This window comes from Mesoplodon bidens, assembly GCF_964165515.1.
Source record: "Mesoplodon bidens genome assembly, chromosome: Y".
NCBI classification, from domain to species: Eukaryota; Metazoa; Chordata; class Mammalia; order Artiodactyla; family Ziphiidae; genus Mesoplodon; species Mesoplodon bidens.
This window is the reverse complement of record NC_138180.1, coordinates 53,894,127-53,911,023: the sequence shown is the minus strand read 5'-3', so window position 1 is coordinate 53,911,023 and position 16,897 is coordinate 53,894,127. Positions and strand designations below refer to the sequence as shown.

The 16,897-nt window shown below is 56.0% G+C and overlaps 1 protein-coding gene across 4 annotated transcripts in view; it reads right to left on the bottom strand.

Moving 5' to 3' along the window:
- Positions 1 to 11,027: 11,027 nt before the first annotated feature.
- Positions 11,028 to 16,897, bottom strand: part of LOC308609740 (serine/threonine-protein phosphatase 2A regulatory subunit B'' subunit beta-like) — a 56,625-nt gene continuing 50,755 nt past the window's right edge. For all 4 annotated transcript variants that reach the window (XM_081223447.1, XM_081223449.1, XM_081223450.1 and 1 more), the window contains 5 exons: positions 16,635 to 16,724; positions 16,129 to 16,304; positions 15,359 to 15,477; positions 15,078 to 15,184; positions 11,028 to 11,809 (listed from right to left, as the gene is read on the bottom strand). In XM_081223447.1, coding sequence (XP_081079573.1) covers positions 11,659 to 11,809; positions 15,078 to 15,184; positions 15,359 to 15,477; positions 16,129 to 16,304; positions 16,635 to 16,724 — 643 coding nt within the window. In that variant the 3' untranslated portion in view covers positions 11,028 to 11,658. The remainder of the gene's footprint in view (positions 11,810 to 15,077; positions 15,185 to 15,358; positions 15,478 to 16,128; positions 16,305 to 16,634; positions 16,725 to 16,897) is intronic.

The following is a 16,897-nucleotide window of genomic DNA, read 5'->3' as shown; positions in this document are numbered from 1 at the left end:
GAGCATAATTGCTTTACAATGGTGTGTTAGTTTCTGCTGAATAACAAAGTGAATCAGCTATACATATACATATGTTCCCATATCTCTTCCCTCTTGCATCTCCCTCCCTCCCACCCTTCCTATCCCACCCCTCTAGGTGGTCACAAAGCACCAAGCTGATCTCCCTGTGCTACGTGGCTGCTTCCCACTAGCTAGCTATTTTACGTTAGGTAGTGTATATATGTCCATGACACTTTCTCACTATGTCCCAGCTTACCCTTCCCCCTCCCTGTGTCCTCAAGTCCATTTCCTATGTCTGAGTCTTTATTCCTGTCCTGCCCCTAGGTTCTTCAGAACCATTTTCTTTTTGTCAGATTCCATATATATGTGTTAGCATACGTTGTTTTTATTTTTCTCTTTCTGACTTCATTCTGTGTGACAGACTCTAGGTCCATCCAGCTCACTACAAATAACACAATTTTGTTCTTTTTTATGGCTGAGTAATATTCCATTGTATATATGTGCCACATCTTCTTTATCCATTCGTCTGTCGATGGGCATTTAGGTTGCTTCCATGACCTGGCTATTGTCAATAGTGGTGCAATGAACATAGGGATTCATGTGTCTTTTTGAATTATGGTTTTCTTTGGGTACATGCCCAGTAGTGGGATTGCTGGGTCATATGGTAGTTCTATTTGTAGTTTTTTAAGGAACCTCCATACTGGTCTCCATAGTGGCTGTATCAATTTACATTCCCACCAACAGTGCAAGAGGGTTCCCTTCTCTCCACACCCTCTCCAGCATTTGTTGTTTGTAGATTTTCTGATGATGCCCATTCTAACTGGTGTGAGGTGATACCTCATTGTAGTTTTGATTTGCATTTCTCTAATAATTAGTGATGTTGAGCAGCTTTTCATGTGCTCCTTGGTCATTGGTATGTCTTCTTTGGGAAGATGTCTATTTAGGTCTTCTGCCCATTTTTGGATTGGGTTGTTTGCTTCTTTAATATTGAGCTGCATGAGCTGTTTATATTTTGGAGATTAATCCTTTGTCCGTTGATTCCTTTGCAAATTTTTTCTCCCATTCTGAGGGTTGTCTTTTCATCTTGTTGGTAGTTTCCTTTGCTTTTCACTTTCAAGTTTCATTAGGTCTCATTTGTTTGTTTTTATTTTCATTACTCTAGGAGGTGGACGAAAAAAGGTCTTGCTGTGATTTATGTCAAAGAGTGTTCTTCCTATGTTTTCCTCTAGGAGTTTTATAGTGTCCAGTCTTACATTTAGGTCTCTGATCCATTCTGAGTTTATTTTTCTGTATGAGTGTTCTAATTTCATTCTTTTACATGTAGCTGTCCAGTTTTCCCAGCACCACTTATTGAAGATACCATCTGTTCTCCATTGTATACTCTGGTCTCCTTTGTCATAGATTAGTGGACCATGGGTGCATGGGTTTATCTCTGGGCTTTCTATCCTGTTCCACTGATCTACATTTCTGTTTTTGTGCCAGTACCATATTATCTTGATTACTATAGCTCTGTAGTATAGTCTGAAGTCAGGGAGTCTGATTCCTCCAGCTCTGTTTTTTCCCCCTCAAGACTCAGCTTTGGCTGTTCAGGTCTTTTGTGTCTCCATACAAATTTTAAGATTTTTTCTTCCAGTTCTGTAAAAAATGCCATTGGTAATTTGATAGGGATTGCATTGAATCTGTAGATTGCTTTGGGTAGTATAGTCATTTTCACAATATCGATTCTTCCAATCCAAGGACATGATATATCTCTACATCTGTTTGTATCATCTGTAATTTCTTTCATCAGTGTCTTATAGCTTTCTGCATAGAGGTCTTTTGTCTTCCTAGGTAGGTTTATTCCTAGGTATTTTATTCTTACTGTTGCAATGGTAAATGGGAGTGTTTCCTTAATTTCTCTCTCAGATTTTTCTTCATTAGTGTATAGGAATGCAAGAGATTTCTGCGCATTAATTTTGTATCCTGAAAGTTTACCAAATTCATTGATTACCTCTTGTAGTTTTCTGGTGGCATCTTTAGGATTCTCTATGTATAGCATCATGTCATCTATAAACAGTGACAGTTTTACTTCTTCTTTTCCAATTTGTATTCGTTTTATTTCTTTTTCTTCTCTGACTGCCGTGGCTGGGTCTTCCAAAACTATGTTGAATAATAGTGGTGACAGTGGACATCCTTGTCTTGTTCCTGATCTTAGAGGGAATGCTCTCAATTTTTCGCCATTGAGAATGATGTTTGCTGTGGGTTTGTCGTATATGGCCTTTACTATGTTGAGGTAGGTTCCCTCTCTGCCCACATTCTGGAGAGTTTTATCATAAATGGGTGTTGAATTTTGTCAAAAGCTTTTTTTTTTGACATCTATTGAGCATGATCATATGGTTTTTATTCTTCCATTTGTTAATATGGTGTATCACATGGATTGATTTGTGTATATTGAAGAATCCTTGCATCCCTGGGATGAATCCCACTTGACCATAGTGTATGATGCTATTAATGTGTTGTTGGATTCTGTCTGCTAGGATTTTTGCATCTATATTCATTAGTGATATGGGTCTGTAATTTTCTTTTTTTGTAGGATCTGTCTGGTTTTGGTATCAGGGTGATGGTGGCCTCATAGAATGAGTTTGGGAGTGTTCCTTCCTCTGCAATTTTTTGGAAGAGTTGGTGAAGGAGATGGGTGTTAGCTCTTCCCTAAATGTTTGATAGAATTCACCTGTGAAGCCATCTGGTCCTGGACTTTTGTTTGTTGGAAGATTTTTAATCACAGTTTCAATTTCATTACTTGTGATTGGTCTGTTCATATTTTCTATTTCTTCCTGGTTTATTCTCAGAAGGTTATACCTTTCTAAGAATTTGTCCATTTCTTCCAGGTTGCCCATTTTATTGGCATAGAGTTGCTTGTAGTAGTCTCTTAGGATGCTTTGTATTTCTGCCATGTCTGTTGTAACTTCTCCTTTTTCATTTCTAATTTTATTGATTTGAGTCCTCTCCCTCTTTTTCTTGATGAGTCTGGCTAATGGTTTATCAATTTTGTTTATCTTCTCAAAGAACCAGCTTTTAGTTTTATTGATCTTTGTTATTGTTTTGTTTCTATTTCATTTACTTCTGCTCTGATCTTTATGATTTCTTTCCTTCTGCTAACTTTGGGTTTTGCTTGTTCTTCTTTCTCTAGTTCCTTTAGGTGTAAGGTTAGATTGTTTATTTGACATTTTTCTTGTTTCTTGAGGTAGGACCGTATCGCTATAAACTTCCCTCTTAGAACTGCTTTTGCTGCATCCCATAGGTTTTGGATCGTTGTGTTTTGTCATTTGTCTCTAGGTATTTTTTGATTTCCTGTTTCATTTCTTCAGTGATCTCTTGGTTATTTAGTAACATATTGTTTAGCCTCCATGTGTTTGTGTTTTTTACGTTTTTTTCCGTCATTGATTTCTAATCTCATAGCGTTGTGGTCAGAAAAGATGCGTGATATGATTTCAATTTTCTTAAATTTAGTGAGGCTTGATTTGTGACCCAAGATGTGATATATCCTGGAGAATGTTCCATGCACACTTGAGAAGAAAGTATAATCTGCTCTTTTTGGATGGAATGTCCTATAAATATCAATTAAATCTATCTGGTCTATTGTGTCATTTAAAGCTTCTGTTTCCATATTAATTTTCTGTTTGGATGATCTGTCCATTGGTGTAAGTGAGGTGTTAAAGTCCCCAACTATTATTGTGTTACTGTTGATTTCCTTTTATAGCTGTTAGCAGTTGCCTTATGTATTGAGGTGCCCCTATGCTGGGTGCGTATATATGTATAATTGTTATACCTTCTTCTTGGGTTGATCCCTTGATCATTATGTAGTGTCCTTCCTTGTCTCTTGTAACACGCTTTATTTTAAAGTATATTTTATCTGATATAAGTATTGCTATTCCAGCTTTCTTTTGATTTCCATTTGCATGGAATATCTTTTTCCATCCCCACACTTTCAGTCTGTATGTTTCCCTAGGTCTGAAGTGAGTCTCTTGTAGACAGCATATATATGGGTCTTGTTTTTGTATCCATTCAGCCAGTCTGTGTCTTTTGGTGGGAGCATTTAATCCATTTACATTTAAGGTAATTATCGATATGTATGTTCCTATTCCCATTTTCTTAATTGTTTTGGTTTTTTGTTGTTGTTGTTGTTGTTGTTTTGCAGTACACAGGCCTCTCACTGTTGTGGCCTCTCCCGTTGCGGAGCACAGGCTCCGGATGCGCAGGCTCAGCGGCCATGGCTCACAGACCCAGCCGCTCCGCAGCATGTGGGATCTTCCTGGACTGGGGCACAAACCCATGTCCCCTGCATCGGCAGGCGGACTCTCAACCACTGCGCCACCAGGGAAGCCCTGGGTTTGTTATTGCAGGTCTTTTCCTTCTCTTGTGTTTCTTGCCTAGAGAAGATCCTTTAGCATTTGTTGTAAAGCTGGTTTGGTGGTGCTGAACTCTCTCAGCTTTTGCTTGTCTGTAAAGCTTTTGATTTCTCCATCGAATCTGAATGAGATCCTTGCTGGGTAGAGTTCTCTTGGTTGTAGGTTCTTCCCTTTCATCACCTTAAATGTGTCATGCCACTCCCTTCTGGCTTGCAGAATTTTTGTTGAGAAAACAGCTGTTAACCTTATGGGAGTTCCCTTGTATGTTATTTGTCGTTTTTCCCTTGCTGCTTTCAATAATTTTTCTTTGTCTTTAATTTTTGCCAATTTGATTACTATGTGTCTCGGCGTGTTTCTCCTTGGGTTTATCCTGTATGGGACTCGCTGTGCTTCCTGGACTTGGGTGGCTACTTCCTTTCCCATGTTAGGGAAGTTTTCAACTATAATCTCTTCAGATATTTTCTCGGGTCCTTTCTCTCTCTCTTCTCCTTCTGGGACCCCTATAATGTGAATGTTGTTGCATTTAATGTTGTCCCAGAGGTCTCTTAGGCTGTCTTCATTTCTTCTCATTCTTTTTTCTTTATTCTGTTCTGCGGCAGTGAATTTCCACCATTCTGTCTTCCAGGTCACTTATCCATTCTTCTGATTCAGTTATTCTGCTATTGATTCCTTCTAGTGTAGTTTTCATTTCAGTTATTGTATTGTTCATCTCTGTTTGCTTGTTCTTTAATTCTTCTGGGTGTTTGTTAAACATTTCTTGCATCTTCTCCATCTTTGCCTCCATTCTTTTTCCGAGGTCCTAAATCATCTTCACTATCATTATGCTGAAATCTTTTTCTGGAAGGTTGCCTATCTCCACTTCATTTAGTTGTTTTTCTGGGGTTTTATCTTGTTCCTTCATCTGGTACATGGTCCTCTGCCTTTTCATCTTGTCTGTATTTCTGTGAATGTGATTTTCATTCCACAGGCTGCAGGATTGTAGTTCTTCTTGCTTCTGCTGTCTGCCCTCTGGTGGATGAGGCTATCTAAGAGGTTTGTGGAAGTTTCCTGATGGGAGGGATTGGTTGTGGGTAGAGCTGGGTGTTGCTCTGGTGGGCAGTGCTCAGTAAAACTTTAATCCACTTGTCTGCTGATGGGTGGGGCTAGGTTCCCTCCCTGTTGGTTGTTTGGTCTGAGGTGACCCAGCACTGGAGCCTACCCGGCTCTTTGGTGGGGCTAATGGACTCTGGGAGGGCTCACGCCATGGAGTACTTCCCAGAACTTCTGTTCCCAGTGTCCTTGTCCTCACAGTGAGCCACAGCCACCCCCTGCCTCTGCAAGAGACCCTCCAACACTAGCAGTTGTGTGTGGTTCAGTCTCCTATGGGGTCACTGCTCCTTCCCCTGGGTCCTGATGTGCACACTGCTTTGTGTGTGCCCTCCAAGAGTGGAGTCTCTGTTTCCCCTAGTTCTGTCAAAGTCCTGTAATCAAGTCCCGGTAGACTTCAAAGTCTGGTTCTCTAGGAATTCCTACTCCCGTTGCCGGACCCCCAGGTTATTAGGAAGCCTGACGTGGGGCTCAGAACCTTCATTCCAGTGGGTGGACTTCTGTGGTATAAGTGTTCTCCAGTTTGTGACTCACCCACCCAGCAGTTATGGGATTTGATTTTATTGTGATTGCGCCTCTCCTATTGTCTCATTGTGGCTTCTCCTTTGTCTTTGGATGTGGGCTATCTTTTTTGGTGAGTTCCAGTGTTCCTGTCGATGATCGTTCACCAGTTAGTTGTGATCCCAGTGTTCTCACAAGAGGGAGGGAGAGCACGTCCTTCTACTCTGCCATCTTGAACCAATCTCCTGGATTGCCTTTTGAGTTTTACTTTTGGGACGGGTTCTTCTCTGTTTGCAATCTCTGACCCCCCGGGGGCTTTTCAACGAGGGGTGAGGACACAGTCTCACCGGGTTTTTCTCCTTCCTTTGTTGGGTTTTCCGTGCCCCCTGGAGACTGCATCTGCACGTGGCTCAGCTCAGCTCTGGTCAGCGTGGCTGTGTAGCCTCACCGTGGCCGCCTCGCTGCCCTGGGGGCCCCACCCTCCCCACAGAAGGAGCGTCCCCGGTTGAGGGCCCAGCACGGCACCCTTCCTGCCATCTGCAGGAACCCCAGGGCATCTCAGGGGCCGGGTGAGGGCACCACTTACCTACATGTGCGTCTGCGTCTGCCCGGGACAGGCGTCCCTCACCCCAGGGCCTCTGGGCAGTTCCTGAACCCGCCTGCTCTCTGGTCAGGCTGCAGACTGTCCCCTCCATAGACCCGCCCACTTGGGCATCCCCGCACACCCGACCTTGGCCCATCCTTACACAGGGTACCAGGGAGGGCCCCGTGCATGAGCTTCGTGTTGAGTTTGGGGACTTGTGCTGCTGACAGTGATGCGGGGAGGGGTCTCCCCGTCCCTCGGGGTGGGCAACTGTCTGTCCTCTGTCTCATCTGAGCTGTCATGTTGTCATGACGACGTGCAAGGCGGCTGGTTTTCTGATTCTTCGTCTTCGTGGAAGAGTTGACCCTAGAATCGTGGAGTCCGGGGTGTGGCGAGTGGCTGTCTCACGCTGGGTTGTGTTTCCTCGTGTGTTTCCCACACCAGCACCCCTGCCTTCACATCGGGGGTTACTCACAAGTGTCGGCAGATTCTCTGAGGAGCCCGCCTTGAATCGGGGGCCAACCTGGTCTCGGTCCCGAAAGCATCTTGGAGGAGATGGTGCTGTTCTTCTCACCTTGTCCACTCGTCTGGGTTCGGCACCATGTCTGAGCCATGGTAGGGACAGCCTGCAGCCCCCGGGCCTCAGGCTTTCTTGCTGCTGCTGCAGATTCTCCCATCTCGGGGGTTGACCCCGTCCCTCGCGCACTGCAGCGGTTTCTCAGGAAGGGCCGGGACGGAGCCCCTCTCTTGAGCATGAGCACTGGGCGGGCGGGTCCTTCAGGATCCAGGGCTGTGCACAGGCCAGGTGCCCAGCTTTCCCTGGACAGCCGTCGGACGCCCTTTACCCTCCCCGTCCTGCAGCGACGTGGCGACCCGCCTCCCCATTTCTGCAGATTCTGAGATCTTCACACTCTGGTTTCACGTTAGGTTTCCTGCAGTTTGCTCCTGGGAGGCAACAGCCTGGTTTCTTTCTCGTTGTGGAGTAGCCTGAAACGTCCAGACGATCCCCAAATTCTAAGAACCGAGCATCGGCGTTGGTGGCCACGTCGGGCCCCACGCAGGCTCTTCTCTCTTGGTAATGAGTCGTGAGCGTCTCCCCTGGTCAGCGGGTTTCCATCCGGGTCGTTGTGTTGAAAGGCTGTGAGGGCGTCCGTGGATCGGAGGTGACATGGCCGGTGTGGGTGTAGCTGGATGTGGGCAGACTCTGCCCCCAGCATCTCGGCCGTGGATCAGTGGCCTCCATGTGTGTGTGTTGCTGTGGATCTGTGCCCCCACCCTGGCCCCGTGTCTCCAGCCTCAGGGGTCCCCGTTCACCTGCACAGCATCAGCCTGTGGGTCACCCTTCCCTTGACCACACACCTGTTTCCCAGGACCCTGTCATTACTTCGCCTCTGGGGGAGGCAGAGATGGGGAGGCTCCTCCGGATTCTTCTCTGGATTGTCTTGAACCTGGGTCACCTGGGAAGGGGGCTCTGCCCTGCTGTCTTGGTTGACAACCTGATCCAGACACCGGCCCACTCCCCTGAAGTATGGGGGCCAGGGGAGGCCCCAGGCAGGTCTGGGGTCCGAACCCCTGTGGCTCGGCTCAGACCTGGGTCACAGGCCTGTGGGTGTGGCCACGGTGCACAGAGGTTTTCCAGCCTCTGTTGGGGGTGAGCAGACCCACCCCCTTCCCCTGTAAGGAAAGGGGGTGTCAAGGTCGCGATGGCTTCTCTTGGTAGAACATGCAGATATGGATCCCCAGACCTGGGACACTGCCTCCTCCCACCCCTGCAGGTTCACCCGGACCCTGGCATATTGGGTGCCCCCAGACCGCCCACCCCTGCACATGGGAGGGCCCTGACACGCCTGCGCGTCCGTGGACACATACAGCCTGGGCAGCAACCCCACTGAGTTCATGTGCGTCCCCTGCCACTCCACGGGGCTGCTGGCTCACAGCCTGGTGCTCACGCCACCCACTGGGTGCACAGGTTAGCTTAGGTCCCGCCCCTCTGCCTGAGCCCCGCCCATTTCTCTGAGCTCCAGTTCCCTCCCATCAGAACTCTGCCGTCCTGAGCCCCGCCCACCTCTGGCCCCGCCCTAAGTCCTGCCCCTCCTCTGCACCCACCCTGGCTCTAAGCCTCACCCCTCCACCTGAGCCCCGCCCACTTCTCTGAGCTCTAAGTTCCGAGCCCCGCCCACACCTGGCCCCACCCACACTGGCCGCGCCCCTCCTCTGGGCCCATCCCTGTATAAGCCCTGCCCTCTCCCTGAGCCCCGCCCCCAGGGATGGGCAGGCCTTTGCCTTCCTGGAGGCCCGAGGCCCCGGAGCCCCAGGGGAAGGACAGAGGAGGACCACAGCCGCCAGCACGTCCCCAACCTCGGCGTCCTGCTCCTGCTCGGCCAGTTCTGCAGAATCCTGGCAGAGCGTGAGTGCCCAGGCGGCGCCGTAGTGAGGAGGGCCGGGGGGATTCCCAGGGGGCAGGGCGCTCCCCCGCCCCCGAGCCTCCATGTCCCCGCACGGCATTCTCGCCGTGAGCGTGGAGAGGGGGCACAGGTGGGCTCCTGGAGGGTCCCCTCCCCTCCCCTGTCCCCATCCAGGTACCCTGTTACTGCAGGCTCGCCCACCTGTGGGACTCCATCCCCGAGGGTGTGCAGGCCTTGGGGGAGGGGGACACGGAGCCTGTCGACAACACGTTGCCGCCCCCAAGGGGTCTGTGGGGAGGCGGGGGGTGAGAGGCCAGCGTCCTCAGAACAGGGAGCGGCCTCGGGAGGGAGCAGCGGCCCTGCTGGGCCACCGCGGCTGACCACTCCTGCCACTGCAGAGCTGCCCGCGGGGACGAGCTCCACCTGGACCCACTGGCCGACACCTCCGTGGTCGGCAGGGAACCCAGAACCGTCTGCAGGGTCCCCAGTCCAGCAGGTGAGGCGTCCCCTGCGTTGTGGGAACTTGGGGGGCAGCGAGGGAGCAGGTGGGACTTTGCAGCCACCGGGGTCTCCCAGCTGAGACCTGAGCCCAGCGTGGGGATGGGAGGGGCCGCTGTGCAGTCAGCACCAGGGATACAGGCCCTGGTCCCAGTGACCCAGGGCCACTGTGTACACCATCACCAGCGGCTGGCTGGTTGTCAGGTGGCCCAGGCCCCGCTGAGCTACCCCAGGTGCTCTGATACCCCAGGTGTGGACTGGGGCTTGCTTGGGAGCCTCAGGCGTGTGCCCAGGCCCACGTGGCTCAGACCACTGGGTTGGGGGCACCCTGGGGTTCTGACGTCCCTCCTGACTCCGGGCTGGGGCAGTGCTGCCAGGGCCCTGGGACGGCCCTTTAGGAGCAAAGGTGCCCCCCTCCGGGGCACCCTGTGCAGACCCCGCGTGGTCAGTGCACCAGCCCGGGGAGGGGGGGCTCCAGGCGGGAGTGCGGCTGGCCTTGCCCCCAGCCATCTTCATGGCCCCCACAGCCATGGCAGGTGAGGGTCCCCCGTCTGCCTTCTGGGGACTTGCCAAACTGTCCCTGAACTGACTGGGAACCACCCTGTGGGCGGCCAGGCCGACCTCTGGCCCCGTATTTGTTGGTCCCGGGCTCTAACGTTTGTGCATCTGTCCATGTGTCCTGAGCACCTGTCCTGTCTGTCAGCAGGGCGGGTCTGACTGAAAGCAAGCCACACTGCCGGAGCTCACATTGGCAGTTCCTCCTCCATCGCCAGGGGCCCAGGGGCCAGCGTGTGCCAATGACCCAGGCCTCGGGGCCCCCAGGCTGCGGGGCGGGTGACGGCAGCCCTTGCCCAGGACAGGGCTGTGTGACCATCAGCTGGGGACCCGCCTGCCCCCAGCCCACTCAGTGGCCAGTCGCCGTGCCCGGCTTGGAAGGCAGGTGCCAGAGCTGGCCCTGCTCCCATCCGTGGGGCTCGGTGCATGGTGCCTGCGGCCCTGTGTGGCCCCACGTGGTCTGGCTCCTCCTCTCGCTGCCGGCCCTGCCATGGGCGCGTCTTCTGTCCAGCGCCGCGGGCCCAGCTGCAGGGTGGACAGACTCATTCCCTGAGGTCTGCTTAGCACCCAGACCTTAGACGACCTGTCCCCGGCCTGGGCAGGGGGCTCGTCGGCCACCTCCCCTTCGACACGCGGGCTGCGCCCTCCCCGTAAGTCTCAGGTTGGTGCCGACTCAGCTGGGCGGACCCGGGAGTGGCCCGAGCGGCGTGGAGGGTGGGCGTCGGGACCTCCCCGTGGTGTCCGCACGGAAGGCTCGCACCCCGTCACGCACAGGTCAGAAGTGACCGCAGGTGAGAGTGGCCATCCAGATGGCGTCAGCCCCCGCACCGCGCCCAGAGGGTCAGGCTGCGAAAGCCCGGGGACCTGCGCCCCCGGCTCCCTGCCCTGAGGGCCGCCACACCCTGTGGTCTCCCTGCAGTGACACCACTGTCTGTCCCCACGTCCCTCTGTGACCTGAGTTCGAAATCCCTGGCCGCTGTGTCCGTTTTTGTCCCAAGGTGAGCCTGGGGCTCAAAATCTTTAACTTCTTTATTTGAAAATACAAACGTGATCTCATAAAACGTTTTTAAACTGCTCTGCACGGCAAATAAAACTCAACTTTACATATGCTGTACATTTACACAAAAACAGTTAAAGATATGCTGACGTGGGCACTCCCTCTGGGGGAGAAGCTGCGGCCGGGACAGTGGCCCCTGCGGGGGCGCCCACGGGATGGAGGCGCCGGGGCTCTGGAATGTTCCTGACGACCACACCCCGCCCCGAAGTCAGCGCACATCCACGACCGCGGGCAGATCTTCTGGGGCGGCGCCTGGTTGCCGCTCAGCCAGACGACGCGAGCCTGGAAACACCTACACTTGGAAGCTGGACAGCGGGGCCGAGGTCACCCTGCCCGCCGGGGACGCTGGGGCGTGTGCGTCCTCACCGCCAGGCCGGGCCTGGGGCCCTCGCACGCGCATCAGCTCCTCCGGGGTGGGTGGGGACCCACCTCAGTGACCATGACCGTCTCTGACCAGCTCCTGTGCTGAATAACTAAGAATGTCTCTCCATACAAACGCACTTCACTTCCTGTAAAAGGGCTCAACAAGCACACAGTTCTGTTCCTGAGGCAGAGGCTGCGCTCACGCCCCACGGAGGCCACAGGTCACGAGGGCGGCAGGTCGTCACCTCCGCGCTCGTACTCATATAGCTCGACGGCGCCCAGGCCGGTTGGCACCTCGAAGAAGGGCCTCTGGGCCAGCGGAGACCGCAGCGCACTCAGCTTCTGGTCCACGGGGCTGAGCTCCGCCTCGTACCTGTAGGGAGGGGCTTGGTGAGGACGCGGGCGGGCGCGCACCCCCCTGTGCTCCCCTACGGCCACAGGTGCTGCTGGCAGCCCCCTGGCGCGTGGGCGCAGGGCCGCCACACCGACGGCCTCCTTGCTGAGTCCTGCCCGTGGGGAAAACAGGCCCGTCTTCCACCCAAACTCCTCCAGAGGGTGGGCGGAGGCCCCCTCACTGTTGCAGGAGGCCGTGACCCCGATTCCAGGGTGGCTGCCAGGAGGCCAGCGTGAGCCCGGTGCCAAAGCAGGGCACAGTGTCACAAGGAAGTGCGAGTCACCTCTGCAGCACAGTCCAAGGACAAACGAGAAGGCCCACGTACTGTGACCAGGTTTGTCACGGGAAGGCAAGGCCGGTTCAAGCACGAGAACCTCGCCGTGTCTGTATCGGCAGACGACAGGCGAGCAGCCATCTGGCCAAAAAGGCACCTGACAAAGTGCAGGACTCAGAGCCTCCGCGGACGGCAGTGAAGCGCGGTGTCCGCAGGCTGGGGAAGCACGTGGGCTGAAACATCCCACAGCAGCGTCACGCTTTCCGGGCAGCGGGGGACTCCACACCTGACGTGGGATCAAGGCCACGCCGTCCCCCATCACCACTTTCATTCAGCATCGTGCCGGGTGGCGGAGGAACCACAACACGATGAATAAACCACATTTCTCTAGGTCACCAGTGAACTGCCGGGATGGAGACTTTAGCAGGACCTTTTCAACACTAAAAATGACGACGTACTCAAGTACAAATCTCACAAAATACGTGTAAGATCCACACACTGGAAACTACAAGACACTGGCAGGAGAAGTCAGAGACCTAAATAACCGGAAAGGGTGCTTTGTGGATCAGGAAACTCGATGTCACTAAGGTGTCACTGTTCCCAGAGCACGCGTTCCTTCCTCAGAGTCTCAGCTTAATATTGTGTAGAGACAAGCTTGTTTGTAAACATCCACGTCCAAACAAAGGAACCAGGACAGCCAACACCGCGCTGGAGGATGCAGGGTCTCACCACGCAGAGGCCGGGCTTCCTCGGAGCTGCAGGAAGCACAGCTGGTGGGGGGGGGGGGCGGTGCGGCAAGAGGCCAGCCACACCGGTCACGAGACAGACGGTCCCGAGACCAACTCACAGGTGGTCACCTGGTCACAGTGCCAAGTCTCACCATGTAGAGACCAGGCTCAGCCCAGTAAATGTCCCCCAGGCTCTTCCTGGACAGTCAGGCCGACTCTATATGATTCACACAGAAGCCAGAGCAACCGGAGTGACCAAGACGATTCTGAGCGAGACCAGAGTCAGAGGCCTTGCTACGTGAGTCCACTGCCCACACCCCGAGGCCACGGCAGGCGAGACGGCGTTGCACTGGTGGCTGGACAGAGATGAGCGTCAACAGAACCGAAGGAGCTCACAGACCCCACAGACACGGTCAATTGATTCTCAACAGAGATGCCGATTTGGTGGCCTTGCGTTAAACTGGACATCCACGTGCATAAAAAAGTAACCTGGACCAGACCCCATGCCCCCCAGAGGAGGTCACTCAGAGCAGATCACAGACCCAGCGTAAAATGAAAAACGCTGAAACTTCCAGAAGGGTCTCTGTGGCTTTGGATTAGGCAATCCTTTCTTACACATGACACCAAAGCCCAGTCCACGAAGACAAAGTGACAAATGGCAGTTCATCAAAGTTCAGAGCGTCTCCTCCGTGATACACAAGGTTAGGAGAAGGAAAAGATACACCACAAACCGCTAGGAAATACAAGTCCCCTCCCTCCTGAAGGACTTGTATCCAGAAGACGTAAAGAACCCCTGAGACTCCATCAGAAGGAAACAAGTAACCCACGATGGGGAACAGAAGACACAGCCCTTCACCAGAAAAGAGCAACAAGGACACGAACAGCTAAAGCCGGGATGCAATCCTGCTGCACACGTACGAGTGGCTACAATTTAAAAAACAAACCAACCGTAACCACGGCAGAGCCGGCGAGGATGTGGAGCCGCGGGAACTCACGCCCGACGCTTGCAGGGGCGCAAAGTGGCGCAGCCACGTGGGAAGATGGGTGGGCGGCTTGTGGAGGTAAAGGTGCATCTGTCTACCAGGCGACCCGGAACCCCCCGCCCAGGTTCTGAGCCAGGAGATGAGCGCTTACAGCCCCACAAATCCAGCTCGCGCAGCTCGACAGCAGCACTGGCCACGCGTTCCCAGGCCCGAAGCAACGGACACCAGCAAGCCAACGTCCCCTGCTGGTGAGGACGCAGCCAGGTGTGGAGGGGCCCCACCTCCTGACGCGCCCAGGGACCCGCGGGGCTCTCGGAGGCCTCGTGCTGAGAGCAAAGGCGGGCCTGGAGGGGGTCCACCTCCATGACCTTCTGGAGAAGGCCAAACCCCTGGACCAAAGACAGGGCCCGAGGGTGGGCGGGACCTCGGGTGACGGGCGTGCTCACCCTCCTGCCCACTCTGAGCCCCCTCGGGGTGGGAGTCTGAGGACCCCTGGGCAGGCAGCACTGCTGGCAGCAAACTGAAGCCCCCCCTCAGAGGCGGAGGGTGACCCTCGGGCCCCGGGCTCCACTGCCCCCCCGAGCACCACACGAGCAGCTGTGCCAACCCCGGCCCTGGTGCCGAGCAGCCACGCCAGGGGAAGAGGCAGGTCGGGAGGCTCTGGGCGGGACTGGCGGGGGTCCGAGCCCGCCAGGGACCCAGGCATGAACACTGGACCCCAACCCTCCTCTACCGCAAGGCTGCTTTTAAACCTGAGGACCAAGGCCCTGGGGGAGACGCCCAGTCCCCGGCCCCGCCCCCCTCACCTGTCCACACCCGTCAGCCACGGAGGAGGAGCATCGTCAGCAGACGTGCCCACTGAGCTACAGCCACGCTCCCCGATGGGAGACTCCACGAGGGGCCGCCCCTCCGCAGGGGTGGGGTCTGCGCCCCTCCAGCCGTCTGCCGGTCCCAGCCCCAGAGGGCGGAGGGAGCTCGGGAGACGGGGCCCTGGAGGAGCCCATGGGAGCCGGGGAAGGGACTGCCTCAGCAGGAAGCCCTCCCGGGCTCAGGGCGGCGTGAGGCCGGGCGGTGGGGCAGGGGGCGGGGGGCTGAGGGCCCGGCCTCCGTGGGTGCCTGCCCTCGGGGCGGGGAGGCGGCAGGTGGAGCGGAGCAGGCGTCTCTTGCCTGCGGCCTCAGGCCCTGGGCCGGCGGGCTCCTCGGGCTGTGACACGGGGCGAGCGTCCCCGCGTCCCGGGCCCCCGTCTCCGCCGCACCCTTACCCGTCCTCCCAGGGCTCCCCCACGGCCTCCTCAGCCACCAGGATGTCGTACTCCTCAGCGGCGTACCTCTCCCAGTCGGACAGCTCGGGGCCCTCGCTCTCGCTGTCCTGCGGGAAGCATGCGCGTCGTGTCACACGGTGGGGGGGACCCAGAGGTGCCCCCATGCGCCCCCCCCGCCCCACCGCGCCCCCCCTGCCCCCACGCCCCCACCATGCGCCCCGCGCCCCTCCACGCCCCACGCCCCACGCCCCCACCATGCGCCCCCCCGCGCCCCCCCTCACCCTGAACAGCGAGATCTGCTCCCTCTGCTCGTGGTCCAGGTACTTCTCGATGTTGAAGAAGGTGTCGAAGAAGACGCTGGCCAGCTTGCACCTCTTCAGGTCGTGAAGCGTGATCCTCCCTGCGGGCAAGGGCGGCACGTGAGCACACGCAGCTCCCACGCACGCCCAGGAACCACGTCCCCTCCGTGCGTGCGTGCGTAATGACACGCCTTAGGACACGGCACCCCCTGCCGCGAACCGGGCCACGGGTGTGGGCAGAGCCCGGGGGGTGGGAGGGGTCGGGAGGCAGGGCCCAACGCAGTGAGGGCCGCCCGCGAGTCACCTGAGGGGGGGACCCAAGCTGCCCTGGACCCGCGGACACGGGGCAGGAAGGCCCAGGCCACCATGGCCCCCGGTGACGACACCTGAGACCAGGGTCCAGGACATGGACGCACGACACCGACTGAGGCGGGTGGCTTCAGGCAGACCCTCCCTTTGACGCTGGAAGGTGTCCTGGGCGCCCCTGGACGGACGCACCTGGGGGGCTCCCGGCTCCCACACCCACGACACACACCCCGGGGGCCCCAGCACAGGGCCGGACGAGGGGGAGCCGAGGGCGGGGGGCCTCTGCAGTGCCCACACTGGGGTTCCCGGCTTGGCCTCCCCACGTGGGCCCTGAAGGAGCACAGGCACAGGGCCATGGGGTCGGGGGACCACCTTCCCAACCCCCAAGGACCCACTCCCCCTGGGGTGCCCCTGTCTCACTGGGGGACCCCACCCCCAGGCACCACCTTCGCTCTGGGGCTTCACAAGGTCCAGCATCTGGCACAGGCAGTCCTCAAAGGGCAGGGCCTCGATGGCCATGCTGTCCAGCCGGCGGCACTGCTCCTCATAGAAGTATTCCAGCTCGAACATGGACAGCACCCCGTCCCCATCCAGGTCCATGCAGCGGAACCAGTACTCAATGCTGTGACACCGGGCCACGGTCAGCATGGACGCCCAGGACGGACCCCACCACCTGGGGACGCCTCCCCCAGTGCGAGCCCTGCGTGGGACAGACGCCACCACCCGGGGACGCCTCCCCCAGTGGGACCCCGCCTGGGACAGGCGCCACCACCCGGGGACCCCCCCCCCAGTGCGAGCCCCTCCTGGGACAGGCGCCACCAGCCGGGGACCCCCCCCAAGCGCGAGCCCAGGTGGATCATGGGGCGGGGGCGCCTTGGCTCAGGGGTGAGCTCTAGCCCCTGCTTCTAAGGGTTCCAGCAAGTGGAGCGGAGGGCAGCTGCCAGACACTCACCTGGTCGGGGTTTTCTTGTCTTCCTCAGAGATCAGGAACCAGACAAAGTCAGCGTAGCTTATTTTTCCTTCTTTCTGCACTTTTTTCCCTCTGGATTCAGGGCCGGAATCGAGAGACAAAGACTGCGTCAGGGAGAAGCAGCCTGAGGCGGGGACCCGCCCACCTTCCCCGGGGCGCAGGGAACCCTGCGTCTGGCCCAGGCCTGTACCCTTGGCTCCTACTGGGGACAAGGCCTGAGAGAGACCACGTGACCCGGAGGAGGG